The sequence below is a fragment of the Accipiter gentilis genome, chromosome 1 (assembly GCF_929443795.1).
Source record: "Accipiter gentilis chromosome 1, bAccGen1.1, whole genome shotgun sequence".
In the NCBI taxonomy this organism is placed as follows: domain Eukaryota; kingdom Metazoa; phylum Chordata; class Aves; order Accipitriformes; family Accipitridae; genus Astur; species Astur gentilis.
Window position 1 is genome coordinate 33,511,510 of NC_064880.1, and position 26,851 is coordinate 33,538,360.

The 26,851-nt window shown below is 38.4% G+C and overlaps 1 protein-coding gene across 2 annotated transcripts in view; it reads left to right on the plus strand.

Moving 5' to 3' along the window:
* Positions 1-26,851, plus strand: part of STK39 (serine/threonine kinase 39) — a 108,014-nt gene that overhangs the window by 43,902 nt on the left and 37,261 nt on the right. For both annotated transcript variants that reach the window (XM_049810650.1, XM_049810658.1), the window contains 3 exons: positions 21,275-21,397; positions 21,549-21,581; positions 23,554-23,621. In XM_049810650.1, the coding sequence (XP_049666607.1) occupies positions 21,275-21,397; positions 21,549-21,581; positions 23,554-23,621 (224 nt within the window). The remainder of the gene's footprint in view (positions 1-21,274; positions 21,398-21,548; positions 21,582-23,553; positions 23,622-26,851) is intronic.

Here is a 26,851-nt window from a genome sequence, read left to right on the forward strand (position 1 = left end):
TCTGTGGTGCCTTTGGCACTTGTGTAAATGAGCTTACCAGGTCATGTGCAGCAGAACTTAAAAAAATAAAAATAAAAAAAAATTCTTAACAGGTAAGTATTTTAAAACTTAAGTATGAAGCAAGCTACTGTTCATACGAGCTAATAAACATGAATGAATGTAGACTCCTGCTTGGTGTGTGTGAGAAATTATGGAATTCCCTTTCTGTGGTGACTTAAGTTGCCATGTCTCCTCATTATGAAGAACCTGCTTGGAGATTGCTGAGCCTCTGCAGGTGACAGCGTAGTATGCTGAATCCAGCTTTCTGGGAGGATGTTTCAAGGAGGGTGCTTCAGGAAAGGGACTATTTCAGCCTTTGTTGGTGCATCAATTAGGCTTCAGTTACCTGGATTGGCACTTACAAGGTTTTCTGTTGTCTTTGTGAATATCAGTTTGGTATAATTCTTCAACACTGAAATGTTCCCACAGCAGGTGGCTCATACTTGGAAGAGACTGTCAGCAAGATCTGAATGCTTTAAGTTCCTTCTAACTATCTTTTAGGTGGAAGTAATTTGGGAGTTCAGTGGCAATGATGGGGCTTTGTGAGAGGCTGGGGTAGAAAGCTGGAATGACAGGCGTGTAGAAGGGGGTAGTGTGCTTAGCAGGTTAGCATCTGCAAGGTGCAGAGGAAGGGTAGGCGTAGTTCAGCTGTTTGGCCATGTGGTGGCAGCAATGCCCACATAAAACATTACCTAACGGGGAAAAATTGTCGTTTGTTTTTCATTTTACATCTTGGGCCATACAGGAGTAATTTAGACATGTTCCAGTACCAGCTAGGTTTCTGATAGAGCATGTGCCTTGTCAGATTCGCCTCCCAGCTGTGATCTCACATCAACTTTAGAGACTGCATGTTAACTCATACATACATGCATGTATACTTACTTAGTTTAAATAATTTAGCATCTGGAATTGCAAAAGGAATGCAGGGTAGCCTCCCATACACCACCAGAAATAGTTTCCTGAATGACTTTTTGGACAATTCTTTCTAATTTGGAAGAGGTGTGATTCTTAAGAAATCAAAGCTGTACAGTGCTAAAGACAAATTAATAGGTCTTTTAATTACAGCATAAATGGAAAAAATATTTAGGTTTTAGCTAGTGAAAATACTAAATTATTTATATTTTAAAAGGACACAATATTAAAATTCATCAGAGATTTAAAATTTAATTGTTACAACTTTGCAGGTAGCTACTGTTTTAAGATACCATAAAATATAAATGTATTTTAATATTAAAACTGTGGGGTTTTATTTAAAAAAGCTTGTGTAAGTAGAGATTGATTGCTCAAACATTAACATGTAAAACATCTAAGAGGTCACTCTTGGAAGAAGTAATCCCTGTAATGGGAAAAAGAATGTCACAAGGGCAAGAGATGGGAAGGAGCTGGTGTCAAAACTGCTTAAATTATCTTCTGTAGCTCTTGGTGTGAAATGCCTATAACTAATGATCTGTAGCACCGCTGCTAGCACAGGTGTCAGATCTGCCCTGCAGTAATTTAATTTTTCTTGTATTTACCACATGTATAATTACTTTGCCTTGTTGCCCAGAACTCCAGCCTCAGTTTAGTTTTAACTTTAAATTCTTTTCTCGTGACATAGTGTTTTCATGTTTTGCTTCTGCCTTTACAGGTTATACTTGGCAACTGTTTTGACTAAATATGAGTTCAGGTCTGTTTGTGAAATCCTGAAAGCAGGCACTCATGCTCTTGTATGTGTGAGGAAAACATTTGATGCTGTAAAGATGTGTCCGGTTTTTAAAACCCAATTTGATAATTAAAACACCACCTATATTATGTGTTTTAAAATACTGTTTAACACCTTTGTGCACATATTCCCCCTGTCCCAGTGTTTCTTTATCTGCTTTTAATTCTGCTAATTTTGAAATGATGCCCTTCTTTCTGGCCCTATCCTAGTAATTTAGGATAACACTGAACCACTTCTGGAATTGACTTGCCCAGAAGGAGAGGAGGAACATGTCTTGCCTCCTTCCTGTGCAGAACCTGCATAAGTATATACCGGTACTGATCCAGAGAAATGAGTGTTACACCATGCAACTTCTTACTGGCAATTCTGGGTTTCATTAATGCGACTACTCACTTGTGAGAGCATTGCTGGTGTCAAGAAGAACTGGAGGAACGGCAGTGGTGAATGGTCTGAGCTGAGTGCGGTATGGTAAGTGGGGCCATGCTCTGAGGCCGCACTTTTGTCATTGACAGAAATGTGGGAGCCCTGATTGCAACCTCTGCCTTGTTAGGTGGTGTGATGGTAGAGCAGCCTGCCCAGTCCTGCTTGGATCAGAGCTGTGCACATCCCCGTTATACAACAGCTCAGCAAGAGTTTAGATATGCTATTTATTAACACATGTTGAAGTAGTTTTAATTTTGAACTGAATGCTAAGTAGTTTCATTTGTGATTAGAATTGCTGTATTGGAATAGAGGAAACTTTGAAACAGCTTCCAGAATTCCACAGTCAGTTTTGAAATCTTGTCACACTAAAAAATGAATTATAACTATTAGTAGTCCGTATGCCCAAGGGCCCTGGGTCAATTTTGTGGTTTTGTGATCCTGTTTCTTTAATTTTGAAAATCTCCTGCATGACTGCCACTTTTACAAAATGAACAGGGAAAAACATCTATCTGCATTTCATTTTATTGCTGTCTGAAGTGCTTCTAGCAAAAAAAAAAAATCTAAGTAATAATTGGGCTTGAATTCTATTTTTGGGAAGGTGGTATTGCTCTGCACTGTTAATAGAAACTCTTTAGAGCTCAGAGTTGTAAGTTAATGGGAAAAATCTGTGACAGCATAAAGAAATGATTCGTGTGAGTGATACCAGTTTTTATTAAAACTTCAGTAGCAATACCCTTATTGATGGGTTGGAATTCTAGCTCTGCAGTACAACTAATTTAGGGAAATAATCATATTACTTTATAGAAGAAATTAACAATCCCCTGCATTTAATGAGGAAAATATCATTAGATCCCACATTTCTTGGACAGCTCCAACAGCATGATTGCACCTCAGCAAGACATACATATGCAACATTTCATTGTTTCAGTAATGGATTGAACCTGATAGATACACCTCACCGATGATGGGTGTTAGTACAGCTGGACTCCAGACCTTTTGAAAAGCAGAGCGCAACATTAGTTTGAGCTTAGATTATTAATACAAATGTATATTCATTGCTATGATTATTTACATTTTAAGAAATGCTTATTTCATTACTGCTGATGTATGAAGAGAAGGGGCATGTGCTATACTGGAACACTTTTTCTGGAAAACAGCAGCTGAACTATAAGTATGTATTTGGCAAGGCTTTGTGTGTGGGAGGCCCCTCCACTGGAGCGGTTTAATTGTTAAGTTTACCCAGAACACTGCTACAAATGAAAAAAATAGTGCAACTGTTTTCATATTGTTGGATATGACTAGAAAAAATAGAGGAGAAATTGGCATTCAGACTATATTGGGTTTTTTGTTTATTTCCAAGAAGTTGTTGGAAGTAAAACTTAATGGAAACACTTTTCTGGTAAAATGCAAATTTGACAAAAATTTACATAATCAGAAAGCAGTGCCTTTGTTAGTGGGTAGTAGAAGTGGAAAGTGTTTTAAGGGGCAGACACATGCAGTTGCATCAGCTTTGTTTTAACAATTCAGATAAAGAAAAAAGGCTGCTGTCAGTATTTCTGCCAGGTATACTTAAATGCAGTTGTGCCATGAGATACAAGGAACTTCATACAGTATGTGGGTTTATCCATCCTTTCTTTCATCAGCGCTTTTACCATCTGTATAGAGTTTGTGAGATTGGATTTTGTGCCATTTCAAGTGGAGCTAACCTAGTACAGAATAGACAAGCTTTAAAACAAACTATGGAATAGTTGGCTCAACTGAGTGCCTTTTGTACTTCAGATAATGGAAAGCATCTCTACAGTAACTTTTATTACTTGTTATGGCAGGGTTTAAAAGCTCAGCTCATGCATGATTCATCTTAATCATTAAAAAGTAACCCTCTTTGGTATTGGATAGTATTTTGCAGTTCATGGGCTATCATGGTTCAACTTCAGAATGCATTCGTGTGGTGAGTGAGTCACTGTCTCTTGTGTAACAGCATTGATCTGCTCATTAGCTAATACTGTGTTCATGACCTGTTGACTTGTTCAAAAATGTCTAGAACATGGACTAACATGAGGCTGGTGTATAATGAGAACTTTTCTGATTAGACCAGTAGCTTTAAATATTTGGCATTTATCTAAGCTGTTGAAACTTTCAGTACTGGAGGAGGGTTTCATTACTGTGAAATCCAAGTGTAGTGTATTCTTAAAGGTGCTGTTGACAGACTCCTGGTTAAAGAATCAAGACAGGATAAAGAAGTCCAGGTGTGCATGATGCTGGTGGTAGGTTCTTTGATCAGGAAGTAAGTCTTGTAACTAGCCAGAAGATAATCCTGTTTTATTGTCCTGTTTTTTAATGATTTGGTTTTCTGTCTGTTGCTGAGAATGTGGAGGAGGGTGCTGGTTTTACCTGTTTGCCTTCTGAGAAATGCAGCCTCAAACACTTAGCTCGCATGACATCCAAAACCAGATTGCCTCTCTTGGATTTGAAACAGTGTCCTAAGTGAAAAGTGACTCAATGGAATTAGTTGCTATTATATCTATTCCTAGTCTATAGGCCAAATCAGTATTTTGTCAGTGCAGGCAGCCACAGCTGGCTTGCTAGGGCCGCCTTAGTGTCATGAGGTTTCCCACTGTGCTGTCTTCAGCAAGGTGGTAAAAGAAGCCTTTCTGCCTGTCTTTGCTCATAAAAGTAATGAGGAGTTTTGGGAGGGTGTGGAAGTGTGTGTTACGTGTGATTTTTGTATATTTTGGGGAAGTTTGTCAGGAAGGTCATGCAGGGAGATGAATTACAAAGAGGATCCTGTAAATGCAAGGTGGATCAGAAGCAGCACTGCCATCTGTTACCATTTGCTGAAAGACTAATGGAATAGCTATGTGAGAATTTTTGCTTTCATATGGAGAAGTTAAATCTTTAGCCTTCCTAGTTTAAAAAAAATATGAATTGAAGGGTGGGGAGGGGGGAAAGGAGCCCAGGCCCAACGCTCTGAAGAAAGTGAAAAGTAAATATGTTTTCCTGGTTAGACCTTGTAAAACTTTTAGAAGTACAGCACAAAAAAATGACATGCCATTTGTTTTGACACTCAGCCCCCCTGTGCTTGTGCCTGATACTGGTGTTATTCTTGAAGTTCCTGGGGAGAACTGCAAGGGAAGTACAGGTAAAGCAGGACATCCTTGAGATTGTGCTACCCAGTGGTATTACAGGGGACTTAATTTATCTGAAAAGTGCTCTTTGCTCAAGAAGTTAAAATTATGGCTGGAGCTGAAAACTTCAAGGTTTTAATCTGAACAGGTAGTTTAAGGCTAGCAGAGCAGAAAGATAGGCTGGAATAGTAATAGTTCATATGCAGAGTCCAGTTTCTGTTTAGCACTGAAAAGCAGTTCCACGAGATTATTCAAACTGTGCGTCTGCAGGTAAATGTAAAGTTATATGAAGCAAAAGGGGAAAAAACGTCAACTGGGTAAACAAAGATGTGTACATCCTAGCTGCGCTGTGTGGGAGTCACAGACAGCAGAGGGCAGCCACATATAAAGTGCAGCGCAGGGAGCAGGGTTCAGTCCTTCCTGAAAAGTCATGCAGGCTTGGGAGAGCTCTGCTCAGTTAGGAGCGGCTCTGTGTCTGTTTCTGATTTGAAATGCTATAGCCTGGTTGAATGCATGCTGCTGCTTGATAGCTAACTAAAATATAAACACTGGGGTTTTATAAAATTTGATTTTATAAAAATTGCACATTTATGTTCATTATTTTCATGTTCATTTATAACTTCTTGGAGAACTATACTCAAATTTTCATTTTGATTGCCTTCATTATTTTTTTTAAATGTCTTGAATAAGCTTAGGTCTCTTTAAAATCTGTGTGGAATGTAGAATGTATATTACAGTAATTTCTCTTAGGGGCATAAGTAAATGGAAACCTTGTAGAAAATAGAAAAGGGAAGAAATCAGAATTTCACCTTGAAATGGTATTTTCAAGCCTTTGAGCTTGAAAGTAAGTGAAAATCATAGTAAATTCTTCTTTGAATTCTACAGTAGTAGACTATTTTCCTCAATATTCTATAATGTGACTATACTGCTGGCAGTGAAACCCACCTTATAATGAGTCTACTACTACTGAGTAATGAAAGCTCTACGTGCGGCTGTATTTGTCTTCTTTCTTTTCGCCTCTGGCTATTTTAAGAAAGTAAACAGCTTGGATGATAGAAAAGGATGGTGGAACTGGAAAATGCTGATTATAAAAGGAGGATCCAGTGATCCCTCTAACAGAAAGCCTTATAGTAGTTATTCACCATCGTGATGCCCATTCATCTGAGCAGCCAGGAAGGATAACCAGAAGCTCTAAAGATCTGGATCTTTATACTTCATCCTTCAGAGTATCAAGTTACTTTGCCAATTTGCTGTATTTTTTATTGGCTTCCTTTGATACCTTCAGGTACCTTCGTGGCCTTAACATTTGATTGTGGGGGAGGAGTGGGGCAGACGGAGAAAAGAAAGGATATAAAAGAGCCTCTCTCTGCATGTATGAATTAACCATCAGTTCATGCCTGAAAGCCCATTTGGGATTCCTTGTTTTTGAGGTAAAGTGTTACTTTTGAGAAACAATGCAACTCCTCTGCACAAGTAACTGAAAACATCAGCTTCAGCACAGGTACACATTCATGCCTGAAAGGACTATTGCGAAAATGTGAATTAAAGAGTAATTTGCAGTTAATAACATTCAGAAATGAAATTTATGTAGTGGAACTAATAAATGGAGAAGTAATGTCTGAAAACCAAAAATCATACTGAATTGCTAAAGTTGCGCATTTGCCATGTTACTAGGATTTCTGCAAAACACTGCAATTTCTCCAAAAAAAAATCAGGTGAATTGCTAAAGTTGCGCATTTGCCATGTTACTAGGATTTCTGCAAAACACTGCAATTTCTCCAAAAAAAAATCAGGTTCAAATTTTGGACACAGGCTGAAACAGAGATAATAAGTATGTTGCAGTATTTATGTAAAACCTTATGGTTTTGGAAGGCAGAATTAGGAGTGCAGAAAATTACCTGCACTTGTTTACAAGATGTTTAGGTGACAAAATAGTGTTTCTAGTTCGATCTGCCACATTTTGCTGTCTCTAAGCAGCATTATCCCAGCAAGAGAAGACACAGTGAAAGAGTGAAAGCAGGAGGGCTTTGGACAGGGAATTAATCCCCCAGAGTGGGTGAGGAGTTGGTACAGTGAGCATCTGTGCCCATTTTTCAGCATTTCCTCTAGAGATGCAGGAATGTGCTCCCTCCTCCCTTCTCCCTTCAGCTTTTAATGGCTTTGTTTCCCTCTCACTGATAGCTCCGCTGTATTCCATTTCTAAACTGTGAGTGAGGTAAGATTTCAAGCCAGTCTTAATTGATGGCCCTGCCCTTGGGTGTCACACTTGTCGTCATGTGAGCATGATACTATTTGTGTTTGGCTATATAAACAAGCCAGCTTCAGAAATATTTAAAGCAAGTGGTCTTTTCTTAAAAACAAAACAAAACAAAAAACAGATTTCTGCTCTTTGTTGACTTGTCCTGTATTATCCCTTAAAAGGGTGCTCTTCAAGAACCAGTAGAGAGCGCTGAAGAAGTCCTATTCAACGTGGAACTATCAATCTCCTTTATGCAGTACTCTTTCATGAAATAAACTGTAATGATCTTACATTTCTTGACTTTCAGTTGCCACTGTAATTGATTCCAATAGTGAGTAGAAGTGGTAATTTACACAAAAATGGTGAATTCCTGTATTTCCAATTCTTACATGACTTACGTGCCTTTTCAGTTTTTGCAATACTTTGTGCTGCATTAAGGAAGAAACAAATATTTGCACAAATATTTGCACAAATCAGTGACTCAGATTTTCCATATTGACTTATTTCATTGAAGGTAATTATAAATGTTCCATAAACATGACATTGTGCACTGTAGGGCAAACAACAAATAGCTCCTTTGGAAGGGTGTGCTGGATAGCCGTGAATATATATTTTAATTCCAACAGAGGTGCAGATTAAATTTTTGAAGAAAATGATTGTGAGATCAAAATGTGATTTATGAAAGCTTGATCCATTATTATAGTGTGAAATTTTAAATTGATAACAGTTTCAGTGTTGACTTGTTTTGTGGACACCAGTTGCATTTGACTTGGAATTGAAGGATTTGATGTTTCTGTATCTTTCTAGTGAGATAACATATATATGCAAGAATATTCTCTGCTCTTGCTTTTACTGACTCGGGACATACTACCTGCAGTGCTAATGGCACCTCATTTCCTCCCACGGTAAGGTCACCTTGGAATACTGAAATTCAAACCCTTCAGACTGAGACTTTAGGGCATGTGAGATACGTACACCAAATAACATTGTCTTTTCCCAAGAGCTTCCCTATATTCTTGAGTCAAAAAGTTCTGCTGTTTTACATAGGGAATTATACATACCAGAAATGTCTAAAGACATGTCTAGAGGAACTGCAAAGCCTTAAATCATCTGTGTCGTTTCAGTCAGCAGTTTGGACAAAACCTAAGCGTGGTTGTACAATGTAGAGAAGTAATAACAATTAATTTGATGTAGAGTATGAATGGTAACTTTGCAGATTTTCAGAGTTCATGACCAGCCTTTCCTATCCTTTTCTGCATACATTTTTTTTCCCCCCAGGAAAGTTTCAGTGGCATGTGGTTGTGGGCAGTGAAGTAGAGGACTTGAATCTCTTTGTACCACAAAAGGTGTAATGCAACAAACCTCCATAGTTCTTGCAAAGGGAAGGGGTTTATGTAGTCTTGAGTCATGGCTTGCACATCTTGATTTTTATTCTGAGAGTTTAAGATTAGTGTCTGGTCCTGATAGGCCGGTTGCAGTTATCCCAGAACTAGTTTCTATGCCAGATTAAATTCTTGCTGTCAAAGCAGTGTCTTAGGCCTGCCTGCACTTAAAAAAACACACCAACAAACCAAACCAAAATCCAACCAAAAAACCAACCAACCAACCAAAAAAACCCCTTCAAAAAGCCAACACCCCCCCCCCCCCCCCCGCCCCTGCTTCCTGCATATGAATATGCAGCACTTAAAGTTCTGTCTAACTACTTCTTCAAGTAGGAGAAAAACAAGGAAAGACTAAGAGGAAGGTTTTTTTCCCCATGATTGTATTTGCAGTATGCAGAGAGGCTTAAGAGGAGGGGATGCTGGCACCAATTTACTGTGATATCTTAACACCTTTTGAGTACTACAAAGCAGAAATGCCAGGGCATTGTTTCAGAAAGGTAGTGGTACATTCCATTAATAACAATAGTCTGCGTTAAGTCCTGGTGAGAAAAACAAGGTTCCCGATTGCATAAAGCAAATGCAGGTTTGCAGAATTTTTGTGGCTTGAGCATCAGAATGAAAATGAGACCTCACATTATGATGAACTCGGGGGAATTTAAGAATAGCCAGCAGTGAAGGGATTAGGATGTTCTCATGACCTGTGAGACTGGGTTGGATGGGGACTAGCCTTCTCTTGAGGAAGTGGCTCAACTCTTGAACAAATGATGTGTCCCTGTGGGAATTGATGCTCTGTCTTCAACCTCAGATTATGATATTTTTTAATTTTTTTTTTATAAAATGTGATTACAGTGTGAGTGTTCTTACATAAAAAAACCTGATGTTCTTTTGCATGAGTATATATTGTAGAAAGTCACTTTTCCATGGTCTGCCTTTTACCTCCAAGTGCTAAGCTGTGATTAAATGTGTAACTGTTTCAAGCAAAAGGCTTGTGCCATGGTTGGATAAATGTGATGATATGTTGATTTCCTCCGTTGCATTGGAATGCAAATAAATGCATAGTGATGGGGATTGAAATTTGCTTTTGTATCTTAGGAAACATTCAGGGAGGGTTTGCAAGATGGCTAAGGGTAAAAATTATAAAATCTGATTGCTCTACAGGTTTAAGATGTGTATGGAAGGAACTGGTCTTGATTTTTTTTTTAATTTTTATTTTATTGAGAAAAATACACAGAGCAAAATGTTGTGCTAGAGCCAAAACTGTGTTCAGTAATGTCCTGTTTCTCATCATTGTTCTTCCTGTAAGATAACTGGCATGGTAACTGGCATTGTAAATACTTCTCATGAAGTTGTATGAGAAGTGACACTCTGGGAACTTCTGATTTAAAAAATAAATAAATAAAGCGGGGGGGGGTGGGGGTGGCTTGGTTATGCAAAAAACTTCACCTTATCAATTACCAAGTATTACTGGCATTTTAAAGAGTAATTCAGTGTATCTTCCATGGGATCTGTGTAACACGGGAGTCCTGTCCTCTGTAAGAACCATTACTACAGTCTAAGGGAGAGGTGAAGATATACAGCATCAGTTGACTTGTCTTTCTCTTTTCTGCCTGAAAGTCAAATCTGGGCTTTTACTAGGATGGACTGTAGAAAATGGAAAACATGAGGTGTTTAAATAACCACCTTGTCATTCCTGCTCTCAGGGGCATGTGGGATTGTGTGTATCTTGAATACTGTACTAGCAGATGTAGCTGAAGGGCATCAGTGGTAAAATAAAAGACATTTTTTTCTGCAGAAAAAGCTAAGCTAGTTGATTTGTTGGACTGCAGTACTTCCAGAAGGATGTTTGTTTAGGAAAAAAAAGAAAAAGAAAAAAAAGATACGGGTTGCCTTCTGTAGATATCCAAGTACAAAAATTGGAGAACAGCACTGACTATTCTCTAGTTAAAAATTAATAGAAAACAGTGTCAGGGCTCCACAAAGACTTTTGCAGATGTGTTTTAAATGGGTGGGGTCTACACATTTGCCTCTCTCCAGGAATGCAGGAACAAATTACATTTGGGCTCTAAGTTACCTATACATAGAGGGCGGCAAGGCACCTTCCATGTTACTGCATTGTTTAATATTCATTAATGCTATCAATTTTTCTTACACAAATGCATCTTATTTACCATACTTTCAGGTCACTGTACTCTTTTGTGGAACAGAGTTAAAAATGTTTTAAATCTACCCAGGACTGCATCCCAAATACTCAGTTGCCAGAGACTTTAATAGGAATAGCTTAAATAATTGAGGTAGTGGGAAAATCAAGATTACTAGTTCAGTCATCTTCTTGTAGAATGAGGAAAAAGACAATGGATGCGTAATATTACTCTTACTGAGAGAATGGATTTTTAATGTGGTCTAGATCATGGGCTGTACCATGTATGAATTGCAGTAATGTTTTATGTGTGTATGTGTTGGTATCCTGCAGTGTGTCCTTTTTATGTTTTTTTAAAATTAGACACTGAAATAAAATACTAAATCTGTAAATGGGCCCAGTTCTTTGCAGTTTTGAGTAGTTGTCAATAAGGAGGATCTTAATATTCAGGAAATGTTCATTCCCTTCCTTGTCACCCTACAAAAATAAACTTGTAAAGAGATTGCAGAAGCAAAAGAATCCGTGATGAATAATAGATTCTTCTTTCCCCAGTCTCTAACATCTACATATAGCAAGCACGTCAGTGCCTAGAAGACAACAATTTATGTTTTGCTTCCTTGTGCTGTAGCCTGTTTTTCATCAAGCTTTGGGAAATGTGGGCAGCTTCTGCATTCTGATGCTGGAGTTCTCTGTCAGGCTGATTTGGGCTAACCTTCGATGGATGGGATTTACAGTTGCCCTGTTCATCTGGTTAAGCAGACATTCTCCTGGAAAGCTGATGCATGCTATTGTTGGCTGGGAATGTTATATTATCTGTATCCTAGTTTATAAAGGGTAAGGACAAATAGTTCTGTGAGCAAACTTAATTTATTGTAAAACTTTGTGACTGGTGTACACTGGAATGAGCTTTAACCAGCAACAACATATACAACAACAATAATAATATGATGCTTAATATTTTTGTGGTAGTCATGATTTTTTTTCACTCGCTAAACTCTCCAAGCATTCTCTGTTGTAGCTGATGTTTGTAATGTCTTTCTTCCACAGCTGTGGAAGAATGTTAGCAGTGGCTTGTTAAGTTTTTCCTCTTATAAACTGCTTTTGGTTGTAGATTACAATGTTCTGAGCTGCTTTTGTGTTGGGTGCAGTTTAAATTCCAGTCATTCAAATTCATTTTTTATTCCCTGGTGCTCTTCTGATTTATGTGAAATATGTTTTCTAATATGTGTTAATTTGTCTTTGTAAGGCTGCAGGCTTTCATTGTTTTCTTTAATAGCTAAAGTTATGATTCACTTTAGTTCCTATTTTGGAAGGAGCATTTAGGTTTTTAAAACAATAAAACCCAAATTAGAATTGAGCATGTTTTAACTTGTTTCCCTTTCCCTTTGAAATACTTACAGAGAGAGATATAATCCTAGCATAAAGAACTATTGATGCTGTGTATTTTGACTAAAGCTGGTGGAGAAATTGCACTTGTATAGCTACTGCATGCAATGTAAAAGAACTTCCTCCTTATTTTTGTAGAGATGCAAGAAGTTTGTTTCAGTTCCATGCTCTGTGTTGGATTTGCTTTGTGGCCTTGGATAAATCACTTCATTTGTCTGCTTCTTTATTTCCTTCTGTAAGATTTGAGGCCTGTAGCAGGGTATCAGGAGAAATCTATAGAATATTCTCAGCTGCTGTAATGCTGTAATCATTGGGGTGAAGTGCAAGCATGCTGCCTTTGATATCAGTCTTCTAGTGGTATCTCAAATGATAACCAGTAATGAAATTCCAGGTATTTACAAAATTCCAAATACAACCCCTGTTGTATATTCTTGCTAGGAACAGTGTTAAACTGTTGTTCTTATCTTCCATTTGCCTTTTCTTCCCTGTTCATCCAGCATGTCAGAAATTAATGTTGGTCCTAGGCTAGTACCGCTCAAGATAACCCATCTTAGGCTAGCTTGTAAGAAGACTAATGAAAGGTCCTTTACAGTGTGGTCAGAACAAATTAATCTGGAGCAAACTGGATCTGAATGAGCATACGAAATTCAAAGTACCTATAGCACTAATTGCTAATGTCATTTGAGGATGAGCATCCGTTATGTTGCTGGACTTTTCTGCCAATTTCAGCACTGACACAAGAGAGATTGGGAAGTTGGACTGAAGTCCACTGGCAATTTTAGGTTTGCATATGGAGGTCTGCAGAGATGTCTTCTCTCCAGCAGGCTGAATTGTGAATTTGTAATTAATATGTCATTATGATAGAAACCATGGATGCAGTTGCCAAATGACGTTTACAGTCTGTATTGGGTTTGCGTGGCAAGGGGCAGGGGACTACAGGTGTGGCTTCTGTGAGAAGTTGCTAGAAGCTTCCCCTATGTCCAATAAAGACCATGCTAGCCAGCTCCAAGACGGACCTGCAGCTGGCCAAGGCTTAGCCCATCAATGACAGTGGTAGCACCTCTGGGATAACATATTTAATAAGGGGAAAAAGTTGCTGTGCAACTGCAGCTGGGAGAAAGGAGTGAGAATATGTAAAAGAAACAACTCTGCAGACCCCCAGGTCAGTGAAGAAGGAGGGGGAGGAGATGCTCCAGGCGCTGGAGCAGAGATTCCCCTGCAGCCTGTGATGAAGACCATGGTGAGGCAGGCTGTTGCCCTGCAGTCCATGGAGGTCCATGGTGGAGCAGATATCCACCTGTGTCTTGTAGAGGACCCCATGCCAGAGCAGGTGGATGCCCAAAGGAGGCTGTAACCCTGTGGGAAGCCCATGCTAGAGCAGGCTCCTGGCAGGACCTGTGGAGAGAGAGGAGCCCATGCTGCAGCAGATTTTCTGGCAGGACTTGTGCCCCATGGGAAGCCCACGCTGGAGCAGTATGCTCTTGAAGGACTGCACGTCATGGAAGGGACCCATGCTGGAACAGTTCATGAAGAACTGCAGCCTGTGGGAGGGACCCCGCACTGTAGCAGGGGAAGAGTGTGAGGAGTCCTCCCTGTGAGGAGGAAGGAGCAGCAGAGATAGCGTGTGTATACGAACTGACTGCAATCCCCATTTGCCATCCCCCTGCCCTGCTGGTGGGGGAGGAGGTAGAGAACTCAGGAGTAAAGTTAAGCCCAGGAAGGAGGGAAGGGTGGGGGAAGGGTGTTTTAAGATTTAGGTCTTATTTCTTGTACCCTACTCTGATTTGATTGGTAATTAAAAAGAAGAAAAAAGCTGACTTCCCCAAGTCGAGTCTGTTTTGCCTGTGACAGTAATTGGTAAATGATCTCTCCCTGTCCTTCTCTCAACCCACGAGACTTTCATTGTATTTTTCTTTCCTCTGTCCAGCTGAGGAGGGGGGAGTGATAGAGCAGCTTTGGTGGGCACCTGGTATCTAGCCAGGGTCAACCCATGACACAGTCTTAAAAATCCCCCCCTAGAAAGAAAAAGGGGGCATAAAAAGATGACAGTTAAACTGTCTACATAAACAACAGGAGTTTGAGATAGCATGAATCAGGAAGAACATAGTGCATTCTTTGAAGGACAGGTGATATGAGGGAAATGCCATACTTGATTGTAAAATAAAATCAGAAGAAAAGAGAGTTTTATCTGTTCTCTCAAGGGTAAAGTGCCATTGAATCTCATCAAACGTTGATAAACAGGGCACGAAGTCTGGGCTTTCTTTGTTTCTTGATCACTGTATGGTGTCCTTTGAGAGCTATGCAGTACTCATTTCTAAGTTATGTCTTCAAATCTCCAAGATAAGCATGGTTTGAATTTCCTTTCTTCTTGTCTTAAGGTAATTCTTTTCCCTCCCAGAGTAATAGTAGAAGTTGGGATGAACAGTCTGTCTTGTGTACACTTGACACTGTTCATTCACATTAGTTTCCTTTAGCACTTTATTTTGAGGGTAGAAAACCTCTTAATGTCCATATTTGTGAAGTGTATCTTCACTTACATTTCAAAAACACTTTTGTTGAGCAGAGCTGGGAGTCAAATTCTGTCAGAAATACAAGACATTCTTTAAGTGGGACTTGAGATGCCCTCTGAGGCATTCATCGTGTTGCATTGTCTCTCTGAACTTGGGTAGGGATATCTTTGCTGTTTGAAAGTATCTTGATGATGTTATTGCTGTCTGTGTGATCTCTTCAGATCTGCTGCTGTTTCTATCAGTTTTTCCATGGGTTCCTGCAGTAAGCCAGTGAGGCTGAGATTATTGGCAAAGCACAGATGAATACTTTGTGCAGTGGTGAACACAGCTTTCTGTAGCCTTCCATCAGTAGCCTTCTAGTTTATTTTTTAGGTAACAGTTGAGTGTTATGTAAGTCATCAAGTCGCCATGAACTCTCCTCATCATTTCTATGTAATGATTTTTGTGTTGGCCCACTGCAGCATTTTCATTAACTTTTACAAGCTGCAGCATTTCAAAGAGTAGCTTAAGATGCCCACCACCAAAGGAGGGAATTTTTAAGCTTTGCCATAGGGGACTATGATTTGATGGGAGAAAATGGGTTAATTGTTTCCAACCCCCCCCCACCAATGGACATATCCTCATGTTTTGCTACAAATGCTTGATACCTGAGGCACAGATTCCTGTTGTTGTATTGTGCAATGGGAGTGCTTAACAGGCTACAGTTCAGTACATGTATGTTTGTAACTATTCTTCTGCAAAATACTTCTGTGTATTGAACACCTGTTCTTGTAAATTGAAAGGAAACAATCAAAACAGTAAAGTATGCAACAATGTCATCTAGAGAAACACACTTTGTTTCCACCCTGATGAAGATGCATTTCTAACAGAACAACTTGCATCAGTGGTGCTGCTCAGTGATCGCTTATCTTTGTTTCTTTTTCTCTTTTTTTTTTTTTTCATCTCCTCACAGGCCTGTTACAATGGCCTTTAGTATACTTGCTGGAAAAGGTTTTTCCTGTGTTGAAGGTTGTTTAGGCCTGTAAGGACAAAAGGGATATAGAACTTTATCACACTCTGTGATGAACACTTCAAGAGTAATCCAAAAGGTCGGAAAGACCTGACTGTGGTGAAGTGAAAATCTTCTGAAGATCTTAGCATAGCGACTTGGCATACCTTTATAAAAATGAGCTCACTTTAATTCTGTGCTGTTTTGTGGGACAGGGAAAAAAAAAGTTAGAGCAGAAGATACATTGCATCCTAGCAAACTAGGACTTGGGGTAGCACAAAAGACAAGTGTTTGGTGGCCAAAGAAAAGTGTTTAAGAAGATTCTGTTTCTTTAAGGGACAGAATGGCTTTAATTTTATCCTATGGTTGTCAAAAGGTCTTAGGACTTTTAACATTATTTAAAGTGTCTTTGTCTTGATAAAGCAAACATAATATGAAAAAAAGGATTACTAGAAGTGGGGGGAATACATAAAGAACTGAAGGCCTGCCTTCACGCTTACTTTTTCTTTTCTAAGCAAAGATACAAATGGTCAATGCTGGAGCTTATTGGTTGGATTGATTATGACCATTCTTAAACTCTTACAGATGATCATAGTCAAATAAGCTGTATGAACATTGCCGTGGGTGGTTGATGCCTACAGCTGATTCATACCTAATGTGGTGCTACTGTGGTCTCCAAGCTCTGCAACTGTCATTACAATGCTTAAATGCTTATCCTAGATGCATCCCTTCTGAAAGTACAAATAATATGTTGATATGAGAAAATACCAATTAGTCTTTCCTGAAGTAAAATTGTCCTTTTTAGTAAAATATTTGATACCAATGAAGTTTGTATCCAAACTATAAAATGTTTTTCTATGCTACTGTTTCTGTTTCAGAAAATAAAATAACAGCATTATGCTATTTGTGGTTTTTTTTGCATGAAGAGGTATTTATATGAGAAAGTAGCATATATAAAAAGGTACTGGAAGCAGGTTTTTTTACTTTGCCCCCCCCCCCCCCCAAGTGTGCTGGTGTGTAATGTTGATTGTATAATTTAATTCATGATGAAAAAACTGCAAAGATATTTATGAAAAGGTGTTTTTAATACTGAAAAGCTAACGGTATGTCTATAGTGTTTGCACATAGGAAGGGAAGAAAAAATACGGCGCCTAATATTTAGGCTGAATAAAACAAGAAGGAATGACAAAAGATTGTGTGACAGATTTAAAGAACTTAAACTAGCATGCTCACAAAAGGGAATGGAGACAAATGTATGCTGTGTCTGGCTATATTTGCTCCCTGTTCATATTTATGTCTGTATCACTTCTTGGGCATTTATAATGCTTTCTTACCACAGATGATTGGGGCAACTACTGAAAATGATATTCCAGCTCTTCCTCTTGTGCAGGCTGTAGCAATTGTGCTAGCTCATGATCAGCTAAATTAAAAAGCTGATTTGGCTGCAAGCTAACTATGTTCCATGTTAATTTTTCAACTGGGTCATCTGCACAAGACTGGGAACACAAATAAAAGCTTGAGGAGACTTGGTATGGCAGATTGTGCACTCCAGTCACGATGCTGCATTGTAAGGGTTTCAGAGTATGTGATTTTGAGGATCCTGAGGGATTGCTGCTGCCAAAACGAGATGATCCAACTTCCCTTTCACTGCCCCTTTTGCTTCTGCCTCTTTGCTTACAGTCTTTGCTATTTGACCTCAAGATGGGCTGATTTAACCTACAAATCCTGTAAAAAAAACCAAACTTGTTTAGAAAAGAAAAGAAGACTATTTTTCTTCCCAGGCTGGTGGGTTGAATCTGCTCACTGTACCACCAGGTAGGTCCCAGTACAGGCCTGGTGGACATTTTGGGATTGTCTCTTCCCACAGTAGCAAACTAGTAGATTGTCCCAGTTTTCTTACCTTAGCCATTTAAAGTGGTTCTCTGGCTGTGCCAAATTCAAAGCCTAAAAAGCTTTAGCTGTATAATGTAGGTTTTATTAATTTACTTCTGGTATATTTTTGTTTTTTATTAATATGAGCTGAATATGGTAAAATGCTAGCTGTCTCCTAAAATACTTTACATGCGTTACTACGTATATGTATTTTAATGAATGTGGTCTGGAAAAGACTAGAAATCTGAAGAGAAGCAGTGCTATACTATCAAGTCTGTTATGATAAGTTGATAAGTTTCTATTACAACATAAATTTAAGCTAATATATTTCCATTTAATATGTGATATTAGAGTTATATAGGTTTATGATAACCGAAAAGACAATTAATTTATTTGCAGACAGGGTACGCTGCTCTTGCTCTGTCCTGCACCTAGGGTACATGCCCTCTATGTGACTTGAGTCTTTGTGGCTTTAACCAGAACTGAGCCTGAGCAAAGCCACTGTTAATCAAAAATTGTGCAAACTAATTTGTGAAGTAATGCAAGTATTAAGCACACACACCAATAAAAAAAAGTCATAGACAACAACTTCACATTTTTGAAAGTTGAATAGGTTGGATACTTTGCTCTAGCTGAAATTATTATTTCTTTCCTGTGAATATGTGTGCTGGTGGGAATCAGTCTGATTGAAACAGAGTACAAATCTAAACTTTTGGTTTTCTGCTTTCAGACACCTTTCAAGAAAATCATATAATTTAACAGGATGTTTTATTTTGCAGTAACTTGTTTTTTTTCCTTGAGCCGTTTGTTTATTGCTTATTAAAAGGAAGTCTACTTAAAAACTTGGAAGTGCGCTCCATCTTCATCAGTAAAGCTTTCTCCTATAACTCTCTGCCAGCATCACTAAGCTTCATTAAAATCATTCTAGTTAGAATAAGTCTTCAGAACAACTGAAAGTGGATGCAGAAGATTTTGATTAGTGCATGATGTAGTGTGTGAATGTGTCCGTAAACCAGTCTATTCTGTTCTGTTTGAAAAGTGTGCTTTTGGTTGTGGTTGATGTCTTCTCATAGGTTCATGTATAGCTGTTGGGAAAATGCTCGTGCTGTTAAACTAAAGCCTGCATCAGGACCGTTCCTTGAAGGTTAATAAATTATATCCACAAGCACCAGGCAAATTGCCTGCTAGATTACCTTGTATCTGTGCTAATCCCTGATGATGTATACAGTAAGTGCCCACTGATTGTGCCTGGGCTGAGTAAGAAATTGCCATGCTACTGCTTCTGTTGGCTTTTGCTTGGTCCTCCTTCCCAAACATACACAAGCTTCTTGTACCAAGCTTTTTGAGGCAGCTAGAGCTAAAATTGGTAATTAGGAGCCTGGTATGGGAAACAGGGAAAATAGTGCAGAATTTGTCCTTCAAGTGATGCAGTAGAATATTCCCCTGGTGTCCTGCATGGGTTTCCCCTCTTCTCAGTTATAAAGGAGTACAAAATATGGAGAAACTGAGCAAGGCACTCTTACTCGGCTGTGCAGAGAAGAAATGTAAGGGAAGAATATCATAAGGGCTGGAGAAAGTACAGAAATGTGCTGGGGTTCTGGAAACTTAACCCTTTCCTCTAGTTTAGTCTTATATGTGCAAAAGGGAAGGGAGAGGAGCAGATGGGTGTTTGGGGAGTGAAGGAGGAAGAGAGGTAAAGAGTGCAGACAGACACTGAGATACCTGCTTGTGTATGCCCAAGGTTTTGAAAGAAGGCTCCTAAATTCATACTCACTCTTGCTGTTCTGGTGTCAGGCTAGCCAGCTCCAAATTGTGCTTGGTCCAAACCCAGTACAGAAATAGCGTAAGTGCCTAGCTCTCTATGAAAAGCTGCTTTGGAATGATTGTATTAATATCTGCATCACACAGTTCTCTAGAAGCTCATGAGCTCAAGACTGCTAGTGTCCTATACTGTTTTCATGCCACACATCTTTTGCTGAAGTACTACCTGATGGGATTTAGAAGCAGCTGGAAGCTGTCACATGCTGCATCTCTCCTCATATTGTGGTTTGCAGCAACTGGAGGAGTTTAGAGCAAGGTTAATATCAGTTTAGACTTTAAGTAAGTTTCATTCTGTTGAAAAAAAAATGTTTTTCTAGCCAGAAATCAGATTTTATATTTCTTTAATTTTTGTTGTTGTTGTTTTACTTCTTCCTGTTTTGTGAGGTAGGTGTGCTGGCAGAATGGGTTTCCGTCACCGCCACCAACCATCAGGATGGTAGAACCAAGTTAATCAGTGCTCAGTATACTTCAGTACAAGACATCAAAACACCAGACAGGAATCTGTGAAACCAAAGTTGAACCAGGCTGTTGTATGTTACTGTGGATACTGGCAAACAGGATACCCAATTTTGAGCTAACACCATCTAGTTCACTTTTTTTTTTTAAGTTATTTTTATTAGATGTCTTCTTCAGCAGTTGTTCTTGGCCTGAAACTGCTTTTCTGCCAAGTTATTTCCCCCTTTTTTGTGCTGTGGACACTTAATGCTTAGTTCCTTTTGTTCTTTTACCAATGTATAGGCTGTTTTCCTGAATAACTTTTCTTCCTTTTTTATAATTCAGAAGGATATGCTTTAAGCTTTAGAAATTTATAGTGCTGGGGAGCTTACCTGTATGAACATTTGAAGTTGTGCAGTGGGAACTGTGTGTTCAGTAATGTGAAATAATTAGAGAAACTGATTCTAATCCAAACACCAGTGGGGCTGCTACTTATTGTGCTGTGCTTGTAGCCATCTCATGGGTCTCATAAATGCATACCAAGGTGTGGGAAAAATTGTTGGATGTTCTTTTATTTTGCTCAAATAGGCTAAACATGATCCAGGGGAAAACAAGCGTGTTGTCAGGCTCTGAAAAAGAGCAAGATGGCATCAGAAGAGTATTTGACTTTCAGATTTAGCTGCTGGATACTCCTATTAAGCCTTGTTAGACTGTTTGATCTTCAGGAGTGGTGCATGCCTGCCTATCTTCTCAGTCTGCATACAGCTTTTTTTTTTTTTTTACAAACAAGGTTAACTTTACTTTTAAAGTATTCTTAATGCCTTTACACATTTTAAAGCTTTATAGCAGAACAATTAAAGCTTTTAAGACTTGTGTCCCAAGAACAACCTTGTCTGTAACTTCTTCCTTGAATAACATCCTTTCATTTGAAGGGTTTATTCATAGTAAGCAGTTGTCATCTACTTGAGCTTGTTCCTAAGCAGTTGTAAAATATATCCAAACCCCGTTTCCCTATATGAATTTTGCATAGCTTAGCTGTTCCCACTGGCTGAAGGATTACCCCTGAGGTCAGATATTATTCCAGTATGCCAGTGACTCCTCCAGCAAACTAATGAAAGCATATAGAATAAAAATAATGAAGAATTGCTGATTAACCACAACATGGATAAAGACTGAAGATGTTTGTGTAATGGTGAACACTTAACATTTTGGTAGGTCAGACGAGTACCAGGTTCCAGTGGTCACCTCCATAAAACAGAAGATGGGGACTGGGAATGGAGTGATGATGAAATGGATGAGAAGAGTGAGGAAGGCAAAGCTGCTGTTTCTCAGGAAAAGGTAACTTTTGGCCAAGACATTTACACTCTGCAAGATATTCTGTCTTAATGTTAATTGTTAGTATTTCTGGATCTTTAATGCATAAATGTAGATCCAGATGCATAATGTACATCCAATGTATAGCTCATATCTCACTGCATTTGTTTTCCAGTCACGAAGAGTAAAAGAGGAGGAGAACATAGAGGTAAAAATGTCTTTATCAACTTTTTTTTTTTTTCTTCCAAGTGTTTGAGTAAAGGGATTTCTTTTTCATTTCTGTTGTTAAAAATGTGAATTGAGGTGGGAGAGTTTTCTGCAGCCTTGTGTGGCAAGTAGTTATGAGGAGAGAGCTGTATGCAGCTGGGCCTGTAACAATTAACTTGAGCACACAATGGATAAAATGGATAGGAAATTTTAAGTCATGTTATGTTCATGCCTAGGAGAATTGGTTAAGATAGGTAATTTGGCTGTTTTTAATGAATATTCATAACTGGATCACACTAATTGCGGTCTTTTTGTCAGAGTCATGATGGCTGTTTCGGAGTAGCCAGAAGATCTCCAAATAATTTTTCTTTCTTAGGATTTGTATCATGACATGTAGCTTATAATTAAAATGCTTCATCCCATATACAGTAAAATAGTTCAGTACTGTGGCATAGTAGATTAATTCAGAGGAATAAAATACCATATTGAGTTTCATGGCCCTGTGCTGATTGTGGGAAGCGTTGCTGCTATAAATAATTGCTAAATAGGATTACTGGCTTACAGCCAAAATGCTCTTAAAAATGTTCCTTGGGTGGGTGACCCTTGCTACTTCACCTGCAATTTTAGATTCTCTGATTTTCATTGATGCCATAGAAATCTTGTGAAAGACTAACAGCTTCCTGCCAGGTTTGGTCCTGTTAGCTCCTGTGATGACCCCAGTCTTTCCGTTGCAGAGCTAGTTTACATAATGCTTCAGCATCTGAGGTGTTTTATGTAAGCTGAGTATGAAAAAACCCCCAAAAAATGGACTTTCACCAGGCAGTCTATTTATGTCTTAGAAATTGAGAGTTCTGCAGTTTGTGATTCAGTTTATACAGGTAACTCTTTTATTATCAGTTGTTTAGTTTGAAGGAGAAAAAAGCCTCTGCTTGAAGTCTTTTGTTGATTTTGTTTTCTAAATGCTCCAGAAGATGACTTGGAACAGAGACTAGTGCAGCTTGTCACTGTTGGTGTGCGCCTGTTGGTCTTTGGGCTGCACATTCCTATACACTGAAATAACAGGTCTGTTGAAGATGCAGAAATAATAGCAGTAGTTTATATGAATGGAAGGAACTTAAATTGAGGTAGAAAAAAATCAACTCCCCTTTTAGTGATTAAATAATTTTTCAAATATTCATTAACTTTTGTTTAAAATACACAGATAATAAAATACAGATCTTGTGTAACACTTTTTTTTTTTTTTTTTTTTTTGAAAGTAGCTTTAAGGTGGGAAACTGTTGGAAAACAATCAAATTTGATTTGTGATACAAGTCTTTATTTTGGGAGTACTTGACTGTAACCTTTGAATAGGCTTCTGTGAGTGGTGACAATATGCCAAGTTGGGTATGAAATCATAGTAGGGTAGAGGACCCTGAGGTACTCTGTAGGATACACTTTTTTGCTTGAGACTTCATATAAATGTTAGTTGAGGGCTGGGGAGGGAATCATAGTGTGAGGGAGGAGTAATAGTGTGAAAGATATCTGTATTCCTGATTTTTCTCTGTGAAAGACATTCTCTGAGCTGTGATGCCTGCTTTGATATGCTACTAGATCTTTGCAGATGGGTAGATGCAAGACTTCCTTAACAACCAAAACTGTTACACAAAAATAATGAGTAGTAACTTGGTATTCTCTGTACATATTACTTAATAGGTTATTGGAGCTTTGATGCAACATGGATTAAAAGCTCTTACACTCAGTGCTTTAATACAGGCCTTATCATTTGTATTTCTGTAATTGAAATATAGCAGTTTTACTGGTATCAGCTATATTTTAGACTGTGTTACTGAAAGTATTTAAAAGGTTTTTGAAAGTTAGAGGATGCATAAAATATTCTGTGCCATCTTCAAACTGTTAGCATGGCAAGTATTTCAGGATTTTTTTTTTTTCCTTTGGCATCCTTTATAAGACTTTTTGATTTTTTTCTTTAATAGTCTCAGCCTGCTGTTAGTGACGAATATAGTGAAGTTCCATGTGCAGTGAATCTTGTCTTAAGATTAAGGTAAGAGATTCTTCTATTTATTTTAGCATTCCTTTTTAGTTGGCTATATTATTCTTCATCTCCCTCATTACTTTCATAATATTAACATAAAATAAGTGTTAACCTCTTTAATCTCCCAGTATGACCAGTATGAATAGTGTTTCTGTGACTAATTGCTGTCTTTTAATTGCTTACTGAAATAGTGTAAAATGAAAAGCAGAATACGAATGTGGCTTCAGGCTAAGTGTACCCTTCATTAAGTATTTTCTTTCTTTTTTTTCCTTGCAATGCAGAATCACAGTGAGAGATTTTTAATGAGTTTCTTTCACACTTCAGCAGTCAGTCTCTGACAGAAATAAACCATAGCTGTATTACAAGTTGCCTACTCAAAACGTTTTTTACTCGCAAGTTGGATCAGCCGCCGTGGAGAAGTGACAGATATTTTAGACAATGGATACAAATTTGTTGTCTGACTTAAATTTATACATAGTTAAAATGAGTCAGATTACCTTTAATTAAAATCAGTTTGTAACTAAGATTTGAATTGTTTAATTATGTGGCCTAGTTCTTGGATAAAAGTGGTTTTTTTCATAAGAAGCTTTGATAGCTTTTTATGTATTTAGAGTCATTTTCCTTAAATCATTAACTTAGTTAAACTTATTGCCACTCATTTTAAAACTTACTTATGTCCAGTTTGTATTGACAGGATATCTATGAGAGGTTGTAAACGCGTAGTTATTGTTATGGGGAAAAGTTAAATGTTATGGGGTTTTTATGCTAACAAAAAGGTAAAAAGTCAAATAGAGAAATATTTACAAAATTCCAGTCAGTATGTTAGAAACAAATAGCAGATTTATGCATAACAAGTAGCCTTAAAAGAGTAATATCAAAAACTGTTAATAATCAGAAAAAAAATTTACACAGGATGAATTCCAAGTTCCGAAATCTATTGTCTTCCCTTTGACTACTTTTCTAGTGACAGCTGCAAAAAATTGCATGGCTGCCAAAGGTTGTTTACTGAAGGAAGGAGTAATAAATTTTATTGTGGGGAGAGAAAAGAGAGATTATTTGGAATTGGTTTAGTTGTCCAATTTACATAACTGCCCAGTTATGCTATCAATATTCTTTTTTGTCTCTCTACTGACAGACAGGTAGATGAAACAATTTACAAAACAGACCAATTTATACTATGTGGATGTACTAGTGAGGTGCTTTGGGTATTTTTAAAATTATGATGAAACCTGTAGAGTGATTAGCTTCTACCCAGTTACTTGCAGTGATGGCATATCCACAGGGCAAACATTTTAGTCCTGCAAGTACAGTGAAATGTCAGGGATTATGCTTTCAATTTTCTGCAGCTCTTAAGCCAGAAGTGAATGAAGATTGATCTAGGAGACTTGAGTTTCCAAACTCTTATTTTCATGATGACCTTTTGTTCTTGTTAAGGATGCTTTTAATTAATGGGTGAAAAAATTCCCTCCCTCTCCCCTCCCTAAAAGCAAGTTTGTAATAACTAGATTAATGTGTTACAGTTATGAAGGTTTAGATGGTTATTGGTAGAGAAGGAAGAAACAAGAATTTCAATTTTAGGGACCAGAAAGTTTCCTTTAAACAAAACAAAATAGCCTTGAACAACAGATATACTCTGGGGCCTGGGAGCACTGTTGGTACATTTGGGGGGGAAAAAAAATAATGTGATGCATAATTTTGCGGAGTGAATTTTGTTAATTTAAGATGACTTACTTTCAATGGAAGAATGCTTTGCGCTGCAAATTCCTGGCCCCACCTGAGCTCTGGCTGTGTCCTGCCTTACTGGTAGAAGGTGGGTTCAGTTATGCATCTTTGCACTGTGTGTCTGAGTTTCCTTCTGATGGAAACCTGAGCACGTGAGTAGAGTCAGAGCTAGCACATAATCAATGTGTGTGTGTGTGTATGGTTGGTGGGAATACAGGAGCACAGGGTATACTAAGCAGCACTCTTCTCCTTTAATTGGGACTTTGCAAAGTGCCTATGTGAGAATGAGGGCTACAAGCTCCCTATACCTCTGCCCAGTGGTGTAGATTCAGTTAGCACTTGAGTATTTCTTTATACTTGCTACTTTAAAGGCAAGAGTTATTTTGTTTATGGAACATTCACAGGAATTCACAGTAGCCGCTGACTGGCTGCTATATATGTTGTGTTAAGCAAGGTACCTCTGGTGGCATTTGAATAGTTGTGCTTCCTCTTCACTGTTGACCCCAGGAAGGGAAGAGCTGAGGCTGCTGTGAGCATGGCAGCGCTGTGCAGTTTGCTGAATACTTGTCACAAATAATATTCAAACATCTTGTTCTTCAGTAAATTAACAGAAACCTTATTTGAGGAAAGGAGCTGATGATTATTTGTTAACTTTTAACAAAATATTTATGTTTCTTCCATTATTGGATTACCTATAGGGCTTATCTCAGCTTATTTACCTGTCAGTGTCAAGTATCTGTCAGTATATTCTGTTAAAAGCTTTTAATCTTTGACCTTACTGTACTGTAGGCACATTAATAGTGGCCCTGGCCTTGGCAGTGAGTGGTTGCACCCCAGGGTAGAGGAGTCCTGGGTTCTGCATTTGTGTGTCTAGGTCTAGTTGCAGTGAGCAAATTCAGAAAAGCCAGCTCTGGAGAAATAGTGACTGTGGTAACAATATAGTGCTGCTTTATGGGCATAGGATTAGGAGTCTTCCTCCCTAGCCCCAAAGTGTCTCAATACTTGGACCTCACCACTCTGCTAAACAAAGGCCAGAATAGGTTTGAGACTGGCATTCCAGTGAAGTATTGACAAGCTCGTACCATGCCAGATAATGTAAGTGACAAGCTACAGAGATGCTGTTTTGGGAAGACAGTACTGTTCAGAATATTAAAGTTTTAGTGCTTGAACTATTGCTGTAATCGGTTTTGCAGTAATTCAACTGTTCTTTCTGTTTTATTAGCAGAAGGGCAGTTGTATGGGGTTCCTTCATAGAAGTCTGAAAAATAAATTTCCTGTATCATGGGATGTAAACCTGGAGGCTCTCAGTCACTCAGTCAGTCCTGAGTTACAGAGGAAGCCACCCTCTGCATTCCAGTGGTATGCAGCTGTCCTTATGCTGGGATTGTTGCAGGATGAATGAGCTTACATTTAGGGCAGCTTTATGTGGAGAAAGATGCTCTGGCACCTAACTGCTTTGCTTTGTTGTAATTAACTTACTGAGTAAACATTTTTTTGAGCATCTGAAAGTAAAAATA